Source organism: Staurois parvus, unplaced genomic scaffold, assembly GCF_062004578.1.
Source record: "Staurois parvus isolate SC_StPar_1 unplaced genomic scaffold, SC_StPar_1.0 ptg000080l, whole genome shotgun sequence".
NCBI lineage: Eukaryota > Metazoa > Chordata > Amphibia > Anura > Ranidae > Staurois > Staurois parvus.
The window spans coordinates 4,971,989-4,996,904 of record NW_028317876.1 but is presented as its reverse complement, the minus strand read 5'-3'; the positions used below and the strand labels follow the sequence as shown (position 1 = coordinate 4,996,904).

Genomic DNA, 24,916 nt, shown 5'->3' with positions numbered 1-24,916 from the left:
TGCAGTAGAGCAACATAGTTAGGCCTCCTTGCCCTAGCTTGTTATTGGACAGTGAAGGAGCAGTAGCAGCATAATAATGGGTCATCTTTCTCTTCACTCTGTACCCTCCTCTGGTCAAAATGTATATGCACTGTAGTAGAGCTCATTGGCCCTAGTGCTCCCCATCTCTCCTGCAGTCTGACTGGTGCTGTAAAAGAGATTAAAAGTCTGATACAAAATCAAAACCAGGCAGTTAGACTAGCTTACATTGAATATATTTGTTACACATAAAACTGAATTAATTGGTGTTTTTATATCTGGAGTTCAGCAATTAAACATATTGTTAATACATCACTTATTTTATTACAGTCAGAGATATCCCATAGAAGATCTTTTACTCCTTTGGATTTTGCTAATCATACATGGACAGGACAAGCCTTCCTAACAAGTAAGATCCTATTTTAAGCAACACAGTAAAATATTACTTAGTGCACTCTGAGGAGTTTTTTGAAGCGCTTTTGTGTTTGAAAAAAGCGCAAGAAAAATGCTTCCCTATGTATGTCTGTGTACATCTTCACACTGGTCCTTTGCGCTTCCGATGTAAAAAACCCTGTTTTATGCATTTTTAGGGCATAAGTGGTCAGTTAAAAAAAAAGCCCCAAGAAACGCACCTCCCTATTGAAATGAATGGGAACCGCATCAAACTCTACAAAACCACATCAAAAGCGCACTGCACCTGTGGCAAGAGGCAGTGATGTGAAGGGGGGGGGGGGGTGTAAACCTAATGCAAATGCTTCAAGAATGCATTAAAACATAGGCGTTTTTCATGCATTTTCATGTTTTTCATGCAATTTTGTTGTGAACCAGTGTGAAATTGCCCTTAACCCCCTGGCATTGGCGCCTCCCTGCTCTTTAAGGGGTTTGTGATGCTGGGAGAGGGGGTGGGGTTTAGGGTCATGTGACTGCCGTGATTGGCTTTCACAGCAGTCACATGATCGGAAAGGTCCTGATTGCAAGTAGTGACTACTTGCCATTAGGACCTTTTATAAGGTGACGGTAAATGTGTCAGAAGCACGCAGGGGGCGCACGCTCTTGGCACGTGTTTGTTTACTTTTGGTATGCAAATATGTGGCCACTCAGCATCGGGCCATCCGCCGAGAGGCCGTATATTTGCGTACTGTCAGCATGAACAGGTTAATGCCAAAGCCATAAAACTCAGTAAAGAAATTGAAATACAAACAAACACTGTGCTTGTGTAACTGCTGGCACACTTATGGATGCAATTTTTAAAATGGAAAATGTTGAGTCCTAAGGGCTAAAACACGCTGCAGCTGTGGCTCTGGGGCACCAGAACAACAAACTTATTTTCCACTGTGCACCCATACATTCAGCTTGAAAGCTGTGCTCAAGAGGCCCTAACCAAATTTTTGTTCTATTTATCAGTAAGGACTTTAACCTACTGAGCCTACCTTCTAGGCTAGATTGATAACAGTCATATTTTACTGATAACCAATTCCTATCTGCTATCTATTAATAGTTCTAGTGTGATCAAAGGTACAGTGCCTTGAAAAAGTATTCATACCCCTTGAAATTGTCCGCATTTTATCATATTACAACCAAAAATGTAAATGTATTTTATTGGGATTTTATGTGATAGACCAACACAAAGTGGCACATAATTGTGAAGTGGAAGGAAAATAAGTGGTTTTCAAATTTTTATACAAATAAATATCTGAAAAGTGTGCCATGCATTTGTATACAGCCCCCTTTACTCTGATACCCCTAACTGAAATCTAGTGGAACTAATTGCCTTCAGAAGTCAACTAATTAGTAAATAGACTCCACCTATGTGTAATTTTATCTCAGTGTAAATACAGCTGTTTTGTGAAGACCTCAGAGGTTTGTTAAAGAACATTAGTGAACAAAGAGCATCATGAAAGCCAAGGAACACACCAGACAGGTCAGCAATAAAGTTGTGCAGAAGTTTAAAGCAGGGTTAGGTTATAAAAAAAATATCCTAAGCTTTGAGCATCTCACGGAGCGCTGTTCAATCCATCATCCAAAAATGGAAAGAGTATGGCACAACTGCAAATCTACCAAGACATGGCCGTCCACCTAAACTGACAGGCCGGGCAAGAAGAGCATTAATCAGAGAAGCAGCCAAGAGGCCCATGGTAACTCTGGAGGAGCTGCACAGTTCCATGGCTCAGATGGGAGAATCTGTCCACAGGACAACTATTAGTCATGCACTCCACAAATCTGGCCTTTATGGAAGAGTGGCAGGAAGAAAGCCATTGTTGAAAGAAAGCCATAAGAAGTCCCGTTTGCAATTTACAAGAAGCCATGTGGGGGACACAGCAAACGTGGAAGAAGGTGCTCTGGCCAGATGAGACCAAATTTTTACTTTTTGGCCTAAAAGCAAAACGCTATGTGTGATGGAAAACTAACACTGCATATCACCCTGAACACACCATTCCCACCGTGAAACATGATGGTGGCAGCATCATGCTGTAGTGATGCTTTTCTTTAGCAGGGACAGGGAAGCTGTTCAGAGTTGATGGGAAGATGGATGGAGCCAAATACAGGGCAATCTTAGAAAAAAACCTGTTAGAGTCTGCAAAAGACTTGAAACTGGGGCAGAGGTTCACCTTCCAGCAGGGCAACGACCCTAAACATACAGCCAGAGCTACAATGGAATGGTTTATATTAAAGCAAATGCCTGTGTTAGAATGGCCCAGTCAAAGTCCAGACTTAAATCCAATTGAGAATCTGTGGCAAGACTTGAAAATTGCTGTTCACAGACATTCTCCATCCAATTTGATAGAACTTGAGCTATTTTGCAAAGAATAATTGGCAAAAATGTCACTATCTAGATGTGCAAAGCTGATAGAGACATCCCCAAAAAGACTTGCAACTGTAATTGCAGGTGGTTCTACAAAGTATTGACTCAGAGGGGCTGAATACAAATGCACGCCACAATTTTCAGATGTTTATTTGTAAAAAAAATTAAAAACCATTTATCATTTTCTTCCACTTCACAGTTATATGCTACTTTTTGTTGGTCTATCACATAAAATCCCAATAAAATACATTTTTCATTTTTGGTTGTAACATGACAAAATATCGAAAATTTCAAGAGGTATGAATACTTTATCAAGGCACTGTATTCTATAAGTTCAGTATATATTCCTTGTATTCCTGTCTACATTAAAGTGGGTTTAATGTATTTCACCACATTGTACTACAGGTCTATTTAGCCAACTTTATAGCTGTTGGTTGGCTGGAAAAAACAATCCATTCCTCAGAAATGTGTTGATGAGATTGGTGCTTTTGAAAGGGGTTTTTACATAGTATTAATGAAAGCAAAACATTCCTTAAAGGATAATTTTACCTTTCATAACATGTTATATGTTACGCCCATATTCAGGGTTTAACATGTAACATGTTACGATCGGACCACCCCCCGTACCCCTCTGATCCACGTTGTGACAGCTAGCAGGGGATCTTCTCCTCCCCATTAGCTATCACTCATTCACAGTATTCTGTGAATGAGAAAACTACAAGTTCTGACAGCCTTTGCAGCTGTGGGCATGTAGTTTTCAGTTTACTACTGCGGCGCTCGCCTTCCTGTCAGTAAGTATCTGCTTTCCCATATGGGATGTACAAGCAAGCAGATATACTGACAGGTTAGGGGGAGACCTGCAAGGCAACAGCGATCTGCTGATTACTGGTGCAATGCTTTAGAGGCTCCACAAACAAAAATAATAAATGCAAAACATTGTGCATTTATTATTTTTTGTTAAAAGGTGAATTTATCCTTTAAATGAATCAGTGCAAACAATACTGATGTTTTGGTCATGGTTGGATCCCTCAGCTTCAAATAACTTTATTAGACTTCACTGATGAGATCTGAATGCCAGAAGTGAAAATGGTTGCACAAGAGGTATCTCTTTTCTTTATGCTGATATCTCCTTCGTGAAACACCTATAACAAATGAAGTAGTGAGAGGATCGAGCTGGGTAGTCAAGAACAAAGATATATATTAAGTTGGGGTATATACTCAAATACTGGCATCTATCTAAAACTGAAATAATTTGTTTGGATGAATGGGCCCTTTAACATTTTCCAATGTTACAAATGATTACTTGTGGGAAACAGCTTAAAGCCCAAGTTCAGTTTTAAAAAAAATCATCACAAGGGACATTACTTACTATTAATCTGATCACTTGTGCTGCTGGCTCCTGCATTCTTTAAAATCTTCCTCCTTTGAAGCCCCCTCAATTCTATGAATGAAACATGATCTATGAATGGAGGGAAGATGGACCTTTCAATTATCTGCCTGGCCTCCATTCATAGATCACATTTCATTCATAGAAGCTATGGTACAACTTCTTCTATGAATGGTAGAGGTGGGCAGAAAGATTGGCTGTAGTTAGACCCTCTTGATGAGTGCCTGTCTTAGCTCCCTAACCCCTGCTGCACCAGAAAATTACAGCGCTGGGGGGTAGGGTTGGCATCGAAGGAGGATGATTTCAAAGAATACAGGCGACAGCAACACAGGGTACACATCGGATTAACAGTAAGTTTATGTACCTTGTGGTTTTTGTTCTAAACTTAGGCTTTAACAATCATGATGAAGCGTGGGCAGCACAGTGGCTAAGTGGTTAGCACTTCTACCTGGCAGTACTAGGGTCGCCGGTTCAAATCCCAGCCATGGCACCACCTGCCTGGAGTTTGCATGTTCTCCCTGTGCCTGCGTGGGTTTCCTCTGGGTACTCCGGTTTCCTCCTACACTCCAAAGACATGCTGGTAGGTTAATTGACTCCTGTCTAAATTGGCCCTAGTATGTGTATGTATGAATGCGAGTTAGGGACCTTAGATTGTACACCCCTTGAGGGTCAGAGACCAATGTGAATGTACAATATATATGTAAAAGCGCTGTGTAAATTGATGGCGCTATAGAAGTACCTGAAATAAATAAATAAATAATAAGAGGGTCACATTTATACTTGAAAGAACAATTGTTAACTTGTTTGACCTCTCCTTCAAAGTAAAAAATAGCCCTGTAGGTCCATTTGGATGGGATGAGTTGGACTTACCTCATCCCCTTCACAATATATTATACCTGAAGTTACCACCACAAAATATATGTGCTTAGGTAACAATTAATGTTCTGTGCAGCAAGTTCTTCCATTTAATAATTTCTATAATTGTGAATGATTTTAAGAAATATCAATTTACATGTTTTGCTTTTCCCATCAAGGTTCCCAATATCAACCAAAATCATTTCAGAGGTATCCACCAAATTCGAGAAGAAAATTTCAAGTGGCCTCCTAATGAGCAGTAACATGGATAATACTTTTTACAAAATTAGTGGGTGCACAGCTCTCCCAATCCATGTGCTCACAATTATGTCCTGTATGTTAATTGATTTATTTCACAATATGAGGATTTATTGTAATGTATTTAACATAATATAATTATGTAATGTACACAATACAATCATTTCATGCAGAAAGCTGTGTGAAAAAAAAACATGTTGCTCTCCCCCTTGGTAATAGTTTTTATAAAGCTGGCCATACACTGTGAAAAATTCTTTAGGAAGAAATTTGCTCAGTGGGTCGTCCCCCCCCCCCAAGACAGTTCAGTTGACTTTTGTTGAAGAAACCTGCTGGAAATTTTTCAGCTGAACAGTGGCTGCACCCAGTCAGATGCAGCCACTGTTCGAGTTCTGCAGTGGGAGATTCATTCATCTGTACTGTAGACCTTGGATGGAGGAATCAGTCCACAGGCTGAATAAAAAAAAAAGTATGAGTGTATATCAAGCTTAAACGTAGAAAATCATATCCTAGTGGATAAAGCACTTTTTAGCTAGGACAGTATAATTATGTCCAGTAGCACAGTTTTACACTAAGAAATGCACAAGAAATGACTGAAACAGAGCTCTTAAGCGGCACAGATTTAAAGCAGAACTAAAGTTTCCATACTTACCTGTCCAATGGTCCTGTGCTGGCACTTGCATCTTCTTCTGAGTGTTGGTCTTTGGACCTTTTCATTGGCTGGTAGGCGATGACGTCATTCCTGTGCATGCACAGAAGCCCATCATCCTGGCACTCAGAGACCTGTCTGGCAATGTTAACTGAGCTGCACATGCGCAGCTCAGTTTACAGTGCCAGATAAGTCGGCGCACGTGGGGATTGGGGCATTTTATTGCAGAAGAGATATGAGAATGCCTGCTTGCTGTTTATTACAACGGGGCTTTAGTTCTACTTTAAGACTATTGTAATCTGCATTGAAAATGGCGGCATAGCCTGAAGTTGTCTCAGCATAAGAGTTTAATTCACAAGGCTGAGTAATTATGTATGTGTAGCGACCCACAGCAACAAATCAGAATTTGCCTTTGATCAGTTTTCTGCAGTCATGCAAGAAAAATATGATTGCTGATCAGTCTATAGTACTTATCACACTTGCATGATGCATTTTGCTCCATCAAATAAAAGCCACTAAATAGATCTACTAATATTTATCAGCAATTCTATTGGCATGACATAAATATATATCAGCCATCATTAGGCCCCTCAGTTCTAGTGCCAAGCTGAATATAAGCTTCTTTGCTGTAGCAATAATTTATTAAATATCCATTCATGTGCTGGTGAATTTAGAAAAGAGAAGCCTTTGGTGCATGATTGGACGTTTTACGTCACCTTACCTCAGTGCATTTTAATATATTACTTGCAGTACTGTATTATTCTGGGCTCACCTAATGAAGTGTCAGGACTGAGTTCTATCAATTAAAGTGTACATATACTAGATAAAAAGCATACTGATTTTAAGTAACTGGTGTATAATAGGCTCCGTAATGTGCCAGACTATATTATTATTGCAACACTACTCCCTTAGGGATTGCTGATGAATTTGGGTCCCCCATAGTCCTGCACAGTCAGTCATTCAGCATTTTCCACACAAACTTTCATCCAGAGACAGAAATCAGTCCTTGAGCATTCATTTTGTTGTTTATTAGCACTTGGATAGGGTAAGGGGTATAGGATGTCCAAGGGAGCCAAAATGTGAGGACAACTTCCTGAACTATTCACAAGCTGCTCTTCTTCAGCAACACAGTCTCTGTTGGAGTGCTAGCCAGCAGCTTCTAGTTGTACTACCATAGACTTCCTTCCTGAGCAGGGGACCTCATTCCTGTCCCTTTTAACTGAGGTGAACTGTCACTAGTAGGAGGAAAAACTGGTTTCCCACCAGAGTGCTCCTTCCCCTATCTGCCCAGGGGGTGCAGGTGTACTCACTCAGATCCTCTCCTGTACTGCTTATAGGATGGCTGCTGCCATACAGGTGGTCTTCACTCAGGGGGACCAGTGAGTCCCGAGTTTTCCTCCTTCCCAGCTCCAGGCTTGCAGGCAGGCTCCATCTCACCAGGCCTCCTGGCAGCCTTCCACCTCCAGCCTCACATCCTCCTACTCCTTCTTCCACCTGACTCCTCTCACTCTCCTCCTACTTAGCCCTCTCTTACACTTTTAAGGGAGTCCCATCCCCTTGCCAAGCCTTCTGTTGGGGATTGCCTGAGGTCCCTCAAGAATGCAGCCAGCCACTCCTCAGATCCACCCACTGCTTCAAAAGCCCTCCTCCGAAAGCCTCAGAGCAGGGGGAAATTCTAGAGGGGCTGGTCTGCAGAGTCTGTCAGCCCTGACCCCTCTGGCTATAACACCTGAGCTACTAACCAGCTCCTGTCTAACCATTGGGATCTAGTTCCCCCTAGCTGCACTAGGAGGGTGCTACATTATTATTCAGGATTTATATAGCACCATCAGTTTATGCAGCTCTTTACAGAATAAAGGGAGACAGTACAGTTGCAATACAATTCAGTTTTAGGGGGCCCTGCTCATGAGGGCTTACAATCTTTCATGTACCTTTCATTTATGATAATACTCTTCACCAAACTGTCCAAACCTTCCAAAGCTCCACTTCTAATTCCGGGAAAACTGAAAACTGAGTTAAAGTCCCTGAAGATAGGCTGCTTAGGCAATCTATCACATTGGGGGTGCCTTGTCTTAACTACCCTAAAAGTATATCAGGGCACTCCAGTAGCATTAACAAAAGTATGATTGTAACACCGAGGGTAAGGTCTACCATCTTATTGTGTTTATTATATGCCAGTTCACATAGCTTAATGTGCTTTGATTCAATTGAAGGTTACCTTAAGCCCTGGGTCCTGGCTCACATATGTGCGGTTTTGATGCATTTTGAGCTTATGAATTTGCATAGCCAAAGAAAATCAATGTGTTCCTATAGAGGGTAATTAGATATATGCATTCCATCCATCCATCCAATTTTGAAAAAGAGTCATGTGCGAGTTTGGAGCAGTGCGTTTCAAATTCACACTGAATGAAGTTGAATGGGAACTGCAAGTGAAAGGTAGAGGATGAAAAACTCATTGTGCTGTTCAAGGAGAATTGCATGTCATTTACACCGCAGCGGCTACCATAAATCGCACTACAAACCAGATCAATTTTGAACCGCATATGTGTGAACCTAAGCTAAATAAGATCAGTGGAAAGACTCAGGTTACTCCAGGGTAATATTGTAAAATGTAGCGCTCCCTAGAATGGTGCCTACTTTGCACAAAGGATTTTTCAAAGCAATAAAAACAGCAGTGGTAATGTGCAAAGTTTGGTAACCTTAGTAGCATAGGAATTTCAATGTATGGAGCTAAAATTAAGAGATATTGTTATTCTGTATGGCTTTTGCTTGTTGTCTTTTACCTTATGGAAGAGACTAGATAATAATATTATATAGATGGAGATTATATTACCGTGTTTTTGCATGATGTCCCATGTAATTGTACTGAATTTTTATACACACAGATACAGTATTTCATGCATCAGCATGTTATGTTATAAGGTCAGTATTTTCATGTTATTGCAACACAGAGAGCCCTATAAAAATAATTTGTGCAACATTTCAGTATGTGTCACAGACATATTCACTATCATTTCACATTACATTTGTCACATAACACACAACTGAATGATTCCTTTATAAGATTTTCTTTCATTTGCAGTATACTCTTTGGGTAATAGCAATCAGATTGGTAGGAAACCTTGTTAGCTCTCTGTTGTTTTATCCTTGAAAAGTCAGCACTAGAGGTGTCTGCAGCATGCCTCCCATGTCCTAAAGCCAGCCAAATATAGATCGGATCTTGACTGGTTCAGCAGGGACCAGCCAAGATTCGATCCATCTATGGAAAGATCGGTTGTACTGAAGTTGATCCAGACTCAACTTCAGTACAATCAGCCTGTTGGATTTTCTACACATGAATACTGCTGGCAGCTATAGCAGCCGGCAGTGATAATAGTGTTCTGCCACCAGGGAAGGTTCCCCGCTAGTAGAACACAATAGTGTTGCGGGAGGGATTCCCCTATTGACAGTGACTATGTTGATGGGGGGATCCAAGCGATTTTCTTTCCATCCAACCATGGTGGAAAGAAAGTAAATATTTAATTTATGGCTTGCTTTAGCCATTGGCTATGCATACGCAGGGACACAACAGCTGGCAAAGATACACTATATTGCCAAAGGTATTGAGAATCCTGCCTTCACACATACATGAACATTAATGGCATCCCAGTCTTAGTCCGTAGGGTTCATTATTGAGTTGGCCCACATTTTGCAACTATAACAGCTTCAACTTTTCTGGTAAGGCTGTCCACAAGGTTTAGGATTGTGTCTATGGGAATGTTTGACCATTTTTCCAGATGCGCATTTGTGAGGTCAGGCACTGATGTCGAATGAGAAGGCCTGGCTCGTAGTCTCCACTTTAATCCATTCCAAAGGTACTCTACTGTGTTGAGGTCAGGACTGTGTGCAGGCCAGTCAAGTTCCTCCACCCCAAACTCGCTCAACGTTTCAAGCATGCAATTGTCCAAAATGTATTGGTATGGTGACACCTTAAGAGTTCCCTTCACTAGAACTAAGGGGCCAAGCCCAACCCCTGAAAAACAACTCACACATAATTCCTCCTCCACCAAACTTTACACTTGGAACAACGCAGTCAGGCAATTGCCGTTCCCCTGGCAACTGCCAAGCCCGTCCATCCATAGAGTCCAGTGGCGGCATGCTTTACACCACTGTGTCCGATGCTTTGCATTGCACTTGGTGATGTAAGGCTTGGTATCACGTACCTGGTGATGGAGGCCAATGGAGAGAGGGCTTCCCTTGCGGCTAAGTTCTGGACTCCCCTGAGAGTGGGACAGCTGGAGTCTGGCCCAAAGTCGCACAGGTCGCCTGTAGGAGTGCTGGTTGGTGGTCCACTCAGAAGTACAGTTGATACACGGAGATAGGTCTGCAGACAAGAGGCACCTGTGCGTGGTATGCAATTTGGATGTTTACTGGATAGTCAGTTCAAGCCAAGGTCAGGTACCAGGTGGGAATCAGAGCGGTCGTAGTCAGATGGGATAGCCGAGTTCATTCACAGAGGAGCGAGAGAGAGAGAGAGTGTCTGTAAGCCAAGCCGAGGTCAGATCAGGGGTAAATCAGAGTAGACAGGTCCAGGAGCAAGCCGAGTCGGTAACAGGAAATCACAAGTCAGAATCACAGGAACAGGGCACGGGGAGCTAGAGATCATCCAGCAACCAGAGGAAGTGATGAGCCTCCTTATAAAGGCCGTCTGGCTCCAGACTGAGGCTGATGTGTACTTCTGCGGCCATGTAGAGCATTGGCAGAAATGCCAGATCTTCCAGAACTCCTGCCATGGACAGGACCCTGACACTTGGATTCAGGTGCTTGGCCATGGAAACCCAATCCATGAAGCTCTCTAGGCACCGTTGTTGTGCTAATCTGATAATCACATGAAGTTTGAAGGTCTCTAGCTCTTGACTCTGCAGACAGTTGTCTACTTCTGCGCACTGTACATTTCAGCATGCACTGAGCCTGCTCCGCAATTTTACCTGGCCTACCACTTCATGGCTGTTGTTCCCAGTTGCTTCCACTTTGTTACAACACCACTAACAGTTGACCGTGGAATATTTAGTAGCAAGGAAGTTTTACAGATGGACTTACTGCACAGGGGGCAACCTATCACGGTACGCTTGCATTCTCTGAGCTCCTGAGAGCAACCCATTCTTTCACAAATGCTTATAGAAGCAGTCTACATGCCTAGGGGCTTGATTTTATACACCTGTGGCCATGGAGGTGATTGGAACACCTGCATCCAATGATTGGAGGGGTGACCCAATACTTTTGACAATATAGTGTATCTGAGTCATTTTGTACTACAAGTCCAACTCCACAAGTCCAGCTCCACTGTCAATGCCATCTAACGAGGCAAGCATACAGGTGTAGTAGTACATTTGGGGAGACACAGCTTGATATCAGGGCTATGGTGTAAGAAAAACTTACACTGCATTCCATGCTGAACAAGTGTTGGTAGGCACATGCAGCAAAAGTCTGTGATGACCTTTCATATGTGTGTCTGAAATCCTGCTATCGATACAAGATACTGTTCTTTGAGAGCTCTGTGCATCTGCATCTTTTAGCCCCAAATTAATCATAAACTAGTTGGGTTCAAGCTGTCATTTTTGAACCTGCACTCAAGATAAAAGTTCAGATCTGTTCCTTATTCCCCCATTATTTAAAAATTTACCCCAAAGTCACATTTGGATCAGAGTATAAAAATGAATGAAGAAGGCATAACTTAAAGTTGATAATCAGCAGAAAGATCCAGAAACATAAAAATATTTAATATTAAAAGAATAATTTACATTGGAGATGACATCACTGCATAGTCAGTGCGGTTGATTTACAGAAGAAGCAGAGACTGTTCACAAGTGTATGTCTAGGCATAAAAACTATGCATCTATTGTGCAGTACACAACATACGTATTTCCGTGTTTTGACACTTTAAAAACACTTCAAGTACAGAAAATACCTGTAGATCTGGCAGATCCAGGGAATTCAAAGTGTTCTCTTTGAGTTGATTGCATAATGCCTTTGCTGCACAAAAAATTGCAAGCAGTGTTATCAGCCCTGACAGTTCTCCTTTTTCTGGTCTACAGAACACCTCCCCTTACATTATGGAAATAAGTAGAGGGGTAGGTGCTCTGTAGTCTAGCAGGAGAAAACAAAGCATGGCTTACAACACCGCTTGAGATTTCGGTGTAGCAGTAGCAGAATTGTTTTTGCCCAGACATACACTTTAACCAAGTAAATCATTCAATCAAGTGTTTCATTAGATCAATTAATACTTTAAGGGCAAATTCACATTGCCCCTCTGCTCTTCTACTAATGCACAGTTAACATGCGGTTTTTGTGAGGGTTAGCTGCTAGATTTCTATGGGATCCTGCAGTTTTGGTGCAGTTTCAGAAATCGCACCAAAACTCCTGCATGCTGCATCTTTAGCGCGCTTTCTGAAACTGCACCAAAACTGTGGGACATATAGAAGTCTATGGCAAAGTGCAGCTAACCACACAAAATCCGTGGATTAGCTGCGCTTTCCCCATAGCATTGAGGGACTGCACCGGAGCAGTGTGAAGACTCCCTAAATCAGTGTTCATTACAGTTATAAAGCAAAACCTCCATTTTTTTCATATAACTGAGTATTCAAAGTCATGGCAGCTTTATCATATTCACTATGTTACCTGAACATCCACTTTCAAGTGTCACTTCTTTTAGTAAATCAACCCCAGAGAATATCTGTATGCCTAAATCAATGAGACAGGTTCCTTTTATGTAGCATTTTAATGTTATAATATTAAACCAAAATCATAATACATTTTTCACAAATTGTGAAATAATCAATGCATTTTACAAGATTCACAGCATAATATACAATACATATATACCTGTGCTACAGTATATACCTGTGTGTGAACTTAATATATAATGTTTACAATGAATATATTTTTGTATCAATATGAAAATAGCATTTGTTTTGAAGAACATTTATGTATCTTACCCTCAAAAATCTTTTTGTGATGTCATTGTAGATTATAAGTTTGTCAACCTTCATAGATTGGTGACAGCCATGTGTTGAGTCTTGTCAGTGGCTAAAGTGCTTTATATGTTTTCTGTAATCGTATGTATAAGCTGTGTGCTGGAGACCAGTTACAAAAAACAATGTGCCCCATTAGGCCTTGTTCACAAGAGCTTCAGCTTGCACAAGAGTGATGTGTACAGTAAGATTTTGTGATGCTTCTAGGCACTAGTAGGCTTCAGCAGGCTTTTAACAGGCTTCACAAACTGCTGAAGCCTACTCCCATTAGTATCTGTGTTTAATATTCCCAATCTAGGGTTGAATGGTACTTTAGTCCTTTTGCTATAAAAATGTTTAGGATTTTACACAAATGTTAAAATGCACATTTCAGCCCTGAAGATTACTTACTCTCAATACATTTTCGAAAAGCAAAGGCCCTGTAGAATAAAATGGTGGCAGTTCCAATTTTTATGTCAGACAATGTTTGTGCTTTTTATCAAAGTTCTATTTTCATTAAAGACAACAAAAAATAATTTTTGTGCACACAAACACAGTAAAATTTCTAAATTTGTATTTAAAATATAGAATGAAACAGCGTCAAGTAAATAGATACCATATATGTCAAGACTCAAAACTACATGTGCCCATAATGTGGCAATATATTATAATACAACAAATTGTTCATAGGTGACAGATCATTAACTTACAGTTAACTATAAATGATGGCCCTAGAATTATTCCTCTGATTTTGGTATGTTCGGCAGTACTTAATGCACTGTACACTCATATTCGCATGAATATGTGCATGTGCAATGGGGGTTTTACATTTTTTTTAATATTTTTTACTATTTTTGTATTTTTTTTTGTTCTATTAATTTTATTGCTATCATAAGGGGGGTGTCATGTTTTGTGTGACAGGTACGTTTTATGGAGACTTCGGGGTCTTTTGGACCCTGATGTCTCTTCTGCACTTGGGCCACTCTGATAGATGAAACAGCAAAGCAGCTTCATTCAGCTCTGAACCCAAAAGTACTCAGAGCTGAGCACTTCTGAGTGTACACATCACAGTATAAATGAAAATGCAGATACCTCTATCTCTCACTATTTGTCATCCTGATGTGCCTTTCTTTTGTTCCATGGAAACAATCAGGTGGCTGTACAGCTGCTAGATCCCTTTTACAATATTGCCCGTAGTCTGCTCTACAAAAGTAAACAAGCTCACTGATGATATTACAACTGTGAGCTTGTTTACATGGGGCTATTGTCAGTAGTTACACAAGTGTCAGTAAAGAAATGAGAGGCTACCTGTTCTTAGGTTGTAACATGTTACATGGTGCAGATGCCTCCCATCCACCCTGACACTGCTCCCCACCCTTGACAGCGGGCAGCGGTTCTTCCCTCCCTCAGCCACTGTCACGCTACTGTCACATTTATAAGCAGCGCAGCAGTGCTGGGCTCCTCCTGCACAGCCATGTCATTTATTCTCAGGTATCTGTGAATTAATTAACTACAAGTCCATTCTGCCACCACGGCAGTTCTTAATGGACTGCTATTGTGGTAATTGTGGTAGTCCATTGAATCTTCCTCCGGTTCTCTGGCTGACAGCCCATATAGAGGCTCCCGTTCTCCTGCAAAATCATGTGCATTTATTCAGTAAATGTTGCTGAAAACTCTGCAAATACAAAAACTTGTATTCACTGCACTGAGACCCCATTCACATAAGTTAGGAGAAACTAGTCTGCCATCACACTGAAATGCACAACATTGGAAATCACATTATTCTCTTTGGTGCCCATTCACATTAACACAACATGGTGCAATGAGATTTTTTTAAAAGTGCAGGTTCTTCTTTGGTTCAGCATACTGCATTTTTTACCCCGTGGGAGCACATTAAAATCACATGTACATTTGGTTTTGATGTGTTTTCTACTATTACTAAAAAAAAAAGCACATGAAGCATGAAAATGCATCAAAAATGTTCTACAAAAATGTGCAAGCTATAGCCCATGTGAACAAGGTCTAATTAGGACTTCAACATGTCACTTCTTCTAACATAAATTCTAATACTGGTCTTTAGACACATCAAGTGATCTTTCATTGACCAACCTGTTACATAAACATCTTTGTTCATATCACTGGAATGTGGATGTCTGTCCTAAGCAGACATACGCTATCAGATGGGAAAATTCAACCCAGCCAGTAGGCTATGATCTAGAGATTTTTCAACTGCCTGTAATTGCTTGTAAACCAGTTCTGTCAAAATCAGCTTAATCAGAAGATCATCTAATGTCTATGGGTTGCGTAGAGTGACCCTGTTCTTTTCCCAAGCAGGACAAAGAAAAAGGGACACCTAGCACTCCCCTCCCCAGCAACATGTACTCACCTTCCCATAATACTCCATGCAGCTGCCAGGAGCAAAGAGAAATGCCTCATATGGGGTAAGATGTGACTCACTCTACTTCCACTAGGGTGACAGAATCAGTTCTTAGCGATTGGTCAGCTGTCAAGTAGCAGCAGTAAGATAGTCCTTAGCCCTTTGGAATCTCCAACATGCAGGGGAAAGAAAATGAGTATGTGCTGCTGGAGAGAGAAGAGTGCATGGACAAAGCACAGGTTCTCTCTAATGTCAACCTGTGAGAATAGAAACATAGGAAGCTGCCACTATGAGCTTATTGTTAAATGGTGGAGGTCTTGGGCCTGTGATCCCCATCTTGGCTTCATTTTCTGAGTCGCCACCATCAGACAGGAACCTGGGATGGGCTTTCAGACTTCTTAAATTCAGAAAATCAGAATGGATCTTGATTGCTCAGCAGTATTCACATAGCAATGTATTACACAATGCTCATTTAGCTACAACATTTTTACAATGATGTACAATATGGTATTTTTTCAAGCTTGGGTTTTTACTACCTACACAGGGCATGTCTTTACAATATCTGTATGTTTGTATTTACTTGCCAAATTATATTTTTGTAAGCATGTATATAAATTCATTTTTATATTTTGTACATTTTACTTTATTCAAGATAAGTTTGTCAAATTTCAATTTCTTTATATACTCTATATGCAATGGAAATAAATTGATGTGTTTTGTAAGTGTGGTTTCTGTTTGAATTCCAATAAGTGATTTAATACATTGAAAGGATTCTTAGAAGTTAAAGGGACACAATTTTAAGCCCCGCTTAACACTGGTGCGACTTCAGGTGCGACATGTGATTTACAAATCGCAGCTGAAGTTGCATCTAACGTATTTCTATGGCACTGACTTAATCAGTGATTTGAAGTAGCGCAATTTCAAAAACAGTTCTTGCACTACTTTTTTTCTGATTTCATTGCGACTTGCATTGACTTCTGTTAAATGAAGTTGCAAGCCATAGTGAAATTAGAGGTACAAATCACACTGATCTGCAGCTTTAAAAATGCATTACTTCAAGTGAAGTTGCACAGTAAAGAAAGTATGTGCAATCAAGACTGGGATATTATGCTTTTGTACCACCTGGGACGCCTTTAACGGGGCAGTCCCAAATCTTATACCCTACAAAAACGTTTAAACAAAGATGGGTGCAGTTTTTGCCCATATATGGCATTGATGATACAAAAAATAGATTGCGTATATAGGGGTGGGACTTAAAAGCTTTTGATCATTTTACATATTAATATTTAGTAAGGTATGTGCACTTCATATAGTGTGAGTGAGCTTTTAGCCCCCATTCATACTATGTTGTGTGATGTTAGGTATAGGGCAGCCTATTTTAATGGGCTGCCCTATGCATGACAAATACGGCAAGGAATCTCACACACCATTAGAGCATTGAGGTTTGCATGTTTTTTAACAACATGTTTTTTCCACATTTACCATGCTTTTTTCCCATGTAAAAACATGCATCTTGCTTGCCATGTTTGGGGTGCAATTGCAATAAATGGCACTGCAAATGCAACATGCTTATTAATTTATTATTTTTTTCTTTGTGAACGTTCTACTGTAGTGTGAATGTAACCTTAAAGCGGTTCTTCACTCTAGGAGCAAAAAAATAAGTCAGTAGCTACAAGTACTGTAGCTGATGACTTTTAATAAAAGTACACTCACCTGTCCAGAGATCCAGCACCATCCTCACCTAAGCCGGTTCTTCACCAGTCTGTGGGTCCCTGGCACCACCATGTATACTGTGGGCAGCCAGCTGCGACTCCTGGCAGTTTCATAGTCGGCTGCCAACTGCACATGCATGAGCTGCCCTACACTTTACGAATAGAATAGTCCTGCAGCCTTTTAGGACCTGTGACGTGTGAAGGTTGAGGTGGGAAGGTGGGGGGGGAATGTCAGGTGGATCCCACCTGGTGGACCGACAGGAAATGGGAGCAGTTACCAGTCATAGCCAGGTGGTCACTAATCCCCCCCCCAAAAGCAGAGGAAGGTGGGAGGTAGAAAAGCTGAACCTCCTTTTTGGTGAATTTGTTCATTTGGGTGAATTTCCACTTTAAGAAATGGCAATGCACTTTTAAGCTTGTGGCAAAATAAAAAAAAGATTTACTAATAAGAATCTGCATAAACCACCAAAGAGAATTATCGACATACGGATCCAGCAGTGGTAACCTTACTGCTTGTACATATATAAAATAGAAGTGCAGTGCTAAGATGAATGGTAACAATAGGATCAAAATCTTATGTAAGAATTACTAAAAGATATAAAGTCCAATATGGTGAACTAAATAGGTGAACAGTCCAAAATGATATATCGTGCCTTTAAACAGTATGACCACTGCTCCAATATCCTGATGTGAAAGTATGGAAAGATTGCCCACTCACCAGAAGCGCAATCTGAATGCGCATATAGAGATCCCAACTAGCCGGAGGTCCCATGCAGGTACTAGGATGATCCTCAGGTGGTCCCTCTAGCTGGAGGTCCTATGCAGGTACTGCCTGGTACTAGGATGATCCTCAGGTGGTCCCTCAGTTTGGGTGGCAGGTAGCGGAAATACTGGTCTGGTCTTAGGGCTGGCTTCCTAGGCCTGGACAAGTCACCTGGAATACTGGGCTGAGGTGTAGAAGTTCAGTGCAAAGCAATAAAGATATAGGTGCTGATAGTGTAGTATTCCAAAGGATTTATTAAGCATGAATTAGTAATGTATCAAATACAAGCATAAATGGATAAAATAAACACACAAGGTGACTGTGAGTAGTAGTAGTAGCATGAATTGCTGAATACACTGACCAGTGTGAACCATAAGGTGTCCGCCGGACCTCCTGATCCAGCGGCGTGACGTCAAGGCGTGCAAGGGCTCCCCCTAGACGAGTTTTGTGTAAAGACACATCTGCTGTAGGGGTGATGTCACCAAGAGAATCTAGTTATTGCATGCAAGTGGATTTTATAACACGTAACTCTTTCCTGTGGGTGACATCACTCCCATCCGAATCCAAGATCTACTTTTTAATGTGGACACAGGTTGGACAAAATGTTTTCAGATAATAAATTAATATTTGCTTAAATAAAGATAAACCATGCAAAGCAAAAGTTAGCTTGACCAAAACACATTAGCAGCGTATGACTAATAAGAACATGAACCTAGGAAAAGCTATCATAGCAGATAAAACAAATAAAATAATCCAAAGTACACCAAATTGCTACAAAGTTCACATGATACAACAGCAGTAATTACTGTACTATGCAGTCTTATTTCAGGGTCTCAGATTATTGCTGTGACTGCCTATTACATTTATATAACTTTCCATGTTAAAGAAGATTTTCAGTCTCTAAAAAAAACACATTTTCATAAAAGGACCCTTACCTGTCCAGGGATCCAGAGCTGTCCACCCCTGGGCCAGTTCTTCGCCAGCCTTTGGGTCCCCAGCACCAGCATGTTTAGTGCCAGCTTCACATGTGCAAACAACAGTGCACTTTTTGAGTGGTCCCAGGGCCTTCTGTGTACCAAAAGGTTTCAGGCATGGAAGGGGAGGGAGAACTTCGTTAAACTGCCTAGGAAGTTCTAATGGAAGTGAGAGCAAGTACCTACTGAAACGAAGTACCCACTCCCCTCCAATAAAATAAATCTCCAATAATTTTAGAGAAAGGTATCATTTTATATATATATGATTCTGCACAGAGCGGACACCCTGCAGAAGTAAAGCTGCTATAGGGCAGTCAGTAACTAGTGTTACTAAACCCATAACACTAATATCAGTCTGTATATGCAGTAAAGCATGCTTGTCATACTCACACTTAAGGGGTTAATCCTCTGCATTGCATAAAAAGGGTGTTTGATCCTGACTTCTCTGCTCCTCCCCTTCTTATACTGTCCCCAATCCATCTGCTGATAGAACAGAGCCTTGGGGGCAAGTCGCTCAAGCTCAGTTTGATGTGTATTGCTAAAGAGTTTTTTTTTTCTCAGGAGAGTGAATGTGATCAGCACAGGGTCAGACAGAGAGTCAGGGGTCCTGCAGCTTTATTGGACAATCAGGGGACAATGAAAACTCCTCCTACAAATGGAACCAGCACTCTTCTGGACACTGATAGAAGTCACAAAGCTATTCTAAATGCTGATGAGAAAGGTATGTTCCGTGTACTGTGGTAGACCAGATATAGTGGATGCAGGGTCCTGGGTTTAGTAATACTTTAACCCGTTTACGCTGGCTGCGCACAAATGTGTGGCCTCCTGGCGTCTGGGCCTAGACGCCGAGCAGCTGCACATTTGCGTTCATGTAACAAAAAACATATGTGCTGAGAGCGCGCTCCCTGCATGCTCCCAGCACACATGTGCGGTACTCACGGAAAGGTCCCGGTCCGCTGTTTCGATCGGGACCTTTCCCGATCATGTGACCGCCGTGACGACGCGTCACGGCGGTGACATGATCCCTAAACCATGCCCCACCCGCCTCGCCTCCCGGCGTCTGAAACTCTTAAAGGGTCGGGAGGCGCCGGCAGGAAGGGGTTAAGTTCAATTCCGCTTTAAATTTAAAGGATCCTTTCTGCCTATTCTCTATATAGGGTGTTGAAAATGAAATCAGGGCAAATAGCTAAATACGCACTGTGAACATTTTTTCCTGCCAAAATATTTATATTTCTGCCCAGTCAGTTTTGCATTACCGCAACACACAGATGTGAAAGCATACTTAGAATATCAAGTGATATTAAGTCCAAAAACAAAAATGTATTCTATTGCAGCTTACCAATCAGATGTGGTGGCTGCATCAGTTTTCTTTCCTTTGACTTTTTCCCTTCTGGCCAGTAACATAACTCCAGTATTAGTGAGACATACTGTAACTCTGGATGAATGAGCACAGGAGGCACAGCAGACAACAGCATTGTCAGGCTGTTGGGAGGGTAGTGTTAAATGTATTAGAAGATTTAAATATACTAACTGACTGAAGCCAAACCCCAGCTAGCATTTTATTATCAGTTATAGCATACAGTTTTTTTCCTTTTGGGATAAAGATTTTACATGGATAAATAAAAGCTGATCATTTTAATTACCTGTCAGTGTTCGTGATGGTTTGTCTCATCCATGTACATCCTGCTGGAAAGCTTGTGCGTTTGAAAGACAACTGACTTGCTGGCGTGATCACAAGATGAGAATAGAAGAAAGAAGACCTAAAAAAAGAAAATTAATGCAGCCACCACATCTAAGAATTGAAAAGCTACAATATAATAAATGTGTGCTTTTGGCTTTAATACCGCATTAATTCCCTTGCCCTTCTTTTCCTGGGCAAATTCTATCCACAGCACTAGTCGCTAGTAGCACACAGACTATGATGACAGCTTTCCTGCTAACTGTCTTTGATGTAGGAGTACTGAAAACAGACTTTGACTGAGAAAATATACTTTGCACTCTTGTAACTGTCCCCTTGCACCAGGGGTCTCCAAACCTTCTAGACAGAGGGCCAGATTACTGTCCTTCAAACTTAGGGTCAGTGGGAGTACACAATACCCCGTCATTAGTATTAGGTGGAGTAACAGTGCCCCTTTGTTGGTATCAATAGGAGGAATATGAACCATCATTGGTGTCAGTGAGAGAAATAGTGCCCCATCATTGGTATTAGGGGGGAGTAATAGTGCCCCTTCATTGGTGTCAATGGTAGGAATAGTGCCTTATCATTGGTATTAGGGGGAATAATGGTGCCCCTTAGTTGGTATCTATAGGAGGAATAGTGCCTCATCATTGGCATCAGTGAGAGGAATAGTGTCCCATCATTGGTGTCAGTGGGAAGAATAGTGTTCCATCGTTGGTGTCAGTGGGAGGAATAGTGTCCCATCGTTGGTGTCAGTGGGAGGAATAGTGTCCAATCATTGGTCTCAATGGGAGGAATAGTGTCCCATCGTTGGTCTCAGTGGGAAGAATATTGTCCCATAGTTGGTGTCAGTGGAAGGAATAGTGTCCTATCGTTGGTGTCAGTGAGAGGACTAGTGCTCCATTGTTGGTGTCAAATGGAGCAACTATGCCCCACTGTTGCTGAGAGTAGGGGGCATAATGCCCCAAGTGCCAGATAAAAGCAAGCAAGGGGCCGCAGTTGGGAGACCACCGCCCTACACAATAAAAAAGAGAATAATGTGAATCTTGTTCATGATCGTTCCTGGGATATACACATCACATATCCCAGGAGACATTAGCTTGCACACTAAGTCCAAGTAGGCTGGGACCTGGCAGCACACCATCATGCTGGGTGTCACAAGAGAACAGGAAGAGACAGTTGGTTCCTAATGACATAGGAAGTAAAATGGTAGTACGGTACTCAGCACGGAACAACAGATTAATGCTGGGTTCGCTGTTTGTGTGAGCATGTTTAGGGTATGTTCACAGCAGCTGCTGTGTTACAATGCACCAGCTGGTATTCAGTGTAGTCCAGCCAAATCAGCACAGTGCTGATGCACTGATCTTATAACAAACATTTTTGAAATGTAACACAGACATCTCATAAAGTTCAATTGGCTGCTAAGCTGTGCACTGGAAAAAAAGTATTGCACACATTTTGCTTTGTTATGTGGCGGGACTGTGCTGGAATACCCACTAAATGCATTCCCACCTCATCTGGTGTGAACATACCATTACAATGGATACCCTAGAGAAAGTGGTAACAGTGAGATGATGAAAAAACAAAAACACCCCTGGGGCTTAACCTAATTTTTATTGCTATGGTCAGTGACAGTATTTTCACAGTTGACACTGCCAGGCACCACATAAAGAGACAGTTGGGGGATTCAAGATTTTGATATGGAAATCCATGATTTGTAATTATGTCTCAAGAATGCAGGGCTGTTTACAAAGGGGTGGATAGTACAACATAGTGATGTAAGAATGATGAAACATCCTCATATGAGAAAACGTCATCCTGATCACAGTGCTTATGTTCCTGTAAGCACTGCACACTGATTTCTAAACACATGCTGCCCACTCGCTTCTTTCACATGCTGACTTGTCATTAAGCCAAAATAATTCTCTGCTTAAAAAGTGACTCTAAAGGTAGAAGGTTTTTTACCTTAATGCATTCCAACGAAAGGTACTGTATTGAAGAGGCCTACAGGATTCTGAGAATGTTAGATGAGAGCGAAAGGGAAGCCTCACTGCAAGAATCAGGCTCTGAATACGAACCTGTAGAGAGCTGCGTCACCCTGACAGATAGCTCCGACGATGGAGAAGAGGTCCCTGCTAAGGTCAGGCATACCCAACCCCATTCCCAAGTTGCTGAGGTGTCACAATTGCATGATGACTCTCATATGCCAGTACTAGTGCCGCTCTACCTTTTGGTGAACTTGCGAGAACCAGCGGCCTAGTACATCCTGGTCTTATACATATCAGCATTGCAGTATCACTTGGTGACATGATGAGTCCCATAAGTGCAATACAAGCTGGTGTGGCTAGCACAAGCAGTGTCCCGCAGCCACCAAGAATTCAAACACAGGCATGTAGAGCCCATAGTGTCCTTCCGGAAGTGCTTGCAAATCCTGATTGGCAGCCCACAAATTCTGCAGCACCTGCAATTCACTCATTTACTGCCCAACCCGGAATACAGGTGGAAACAGCATATTTAACTACACCGCTTGATTTTTTTTTAGCTGTTTTTCACAGAAGATCTGTACGGATTGATTATCAAAGCAATTTATATGCACAACAATTTATCGCCGCAAACCTAAATTCAAATCTTGCCAGAGAATTCATATGGAAACCCATTACGGTTTCTGAATTTAAAGTTTATTTAGCCTAACCCTCAACATGGGCATTACTAAAAAATGAATTGTGGTTGTATTGCTCCACAGACCCGATTCATCATATGTCCGTGTTATCTGCTGCCATGGCCAGGCATAGATATGAGAATATAATACGATTTATGCATTTCAATGAAAATACACTCTGTCGTCCTCGGGGTCACACTGAATTTGACCGGCTCCACAAAATTCGAACCCTCGTAAATCACCTTAACCAGAAATTTGCAGATGTGTATACTTGTCAGCAAAACATCTGCGTTGACGAATCTCTCATTAATTTTTCTGTCCGCCTTGCATTCAAACAATTTCTCTTGAGCAAGCATGCCAGATATGGGATCAAAATGTATAAGACCTGTGAGAGGGCAACAGGCTATACATGTAATTTTCAGATTTACGAGGGAAAGATAGTCATATGGAGCCCTTCGAATGCCCAGACTACATGGGGAGCAGTGGCAAGACAGTTTGGGACTTGGTGTCACCCTTTTTCCATATTGGGTACCACTTATATGTGGACAATTTTTATACAAGCATGCTACTATTTAGATATTTGTACAATTTTGGAATTGGCGCATATGGCACTATGCGACCTAATCACTGGGGCTTCCCCCAATGACTTGTAAATACCCGTCTTAGAAAGGTGTAGAAGCCTGCTTGAAAAACAATGAATTGCTCACAGTGAAATGGAAGGACAAATGGAATGTTTTTGTCCTGTCTTCCATTCACGCAGACACAACCATCCAAATTTCTATTGCAGGTGGTGTTATTGAGAAGCCCCACTGTGTCCACAACTATAACATTGACATGGAAGGGGTGGTCTTCAACAACCAGATGATGAAGCTGTACTTAGTTTCCCATAAAGCCAGATGCTGGTAAAAAAACGTGTCTGTTTATTTATTTTAATTGGCTCTGTACAACGCTTTTGTGCTTTACAAAGCAACTGGAAGAAGTGGATCCTAAAATTCCAGGAAGAGATCATCACGTCCTTTTTGTATCCAGAAGGTACTATGGCGAAAATCCCCAACCCAGATGCAGTGAGCCGGCTGCATGAAAGACATCTCCTGATGCCATACCTGGTACTCCAACCCAAAAGTCACTGTAGCAGACATGGAATTAGGCATGACACCTGCTTTTTCTGTCCCTCCTGTTGTGGCCAACCTGGTCTGTGCCTCAAGGACTGCCCCCCCCCCCCCACCCGCTGCCTTCCACCAATGATGGGGCACTATTCCTCCCACTGACACCAATGATGTGGCACTACTCCTACCACTTACACCACCGTTGGGGCACTATTCCTCCCACTGACAACAACGATGGGGCACTAATCCTCCTGTCCAACACCTGCCTTTAGGTAAGCCCCTCTCTGGGCCCATTCCCATGCTCCACACTCCAGCCTCTCACTCCATCTTCCACCTGACACTGACTCACTCCTCCCAGACTCTGCAGTACTTAAGGGTTGCCTTGGTCACCATGCCCAGCCTCCTGCCAGGGGATTGGTCAAGGTCCCTCAAATATGTAGATCTGAGCTTTCTTCCCTCCTCTATCCCTCCTCCAGAAAGCTCTCAGGTTTCTGGAGAGGTGGGATGGCTCCAGAAGCTCTAACCCTCAGAAGCTCCCTGGCTTGTCCTGAGGTAACCTCACTAACTCACTCCCAGGCTGACTCATCCCAGGCTCCTACTCAGCCTCTGACTAGAATCCTGTATAGCTCCCCCTAACTAACTGGAGGGGTGCTACAAGTGTATAAAACTCATTGAAGAGTGCATGAAAATT

General features: G+C 41.8%; 1 protein-coding gene across 2 annotated transcripts in view; it reads left to right on the top strand.

Annotated features, from left to right (window-relative positions):
- FAM149A (family with sequence similarity 149 member A) overlaps positions 1 to 16,055 on the top strand; it is a 120,343-nt gene extending 104,288 nt beyond the window's left edge. For both annotated transcript variants that reach the window (XM_089669585.1, XM_089669584.1), the window contains exons 13-14: positions 349 to 427; positions 5,243 to 16,055. In XM_089669585.1, the coding sequence (XP_089525711.1) occupies positions 349 to 427; positions 5,243 to 5,316 (153 nt within the window). In that variant the 3' untranslated portion in view covers positions 5,317 to 16,055. The remainder of the gene's footprint in view (positions 1 to 348; positions 428 to 5,242) is intronic.
- The last annotated feature ends 8,861 nt before the right edge of the window (positions 16,056 to 24,916 follow it).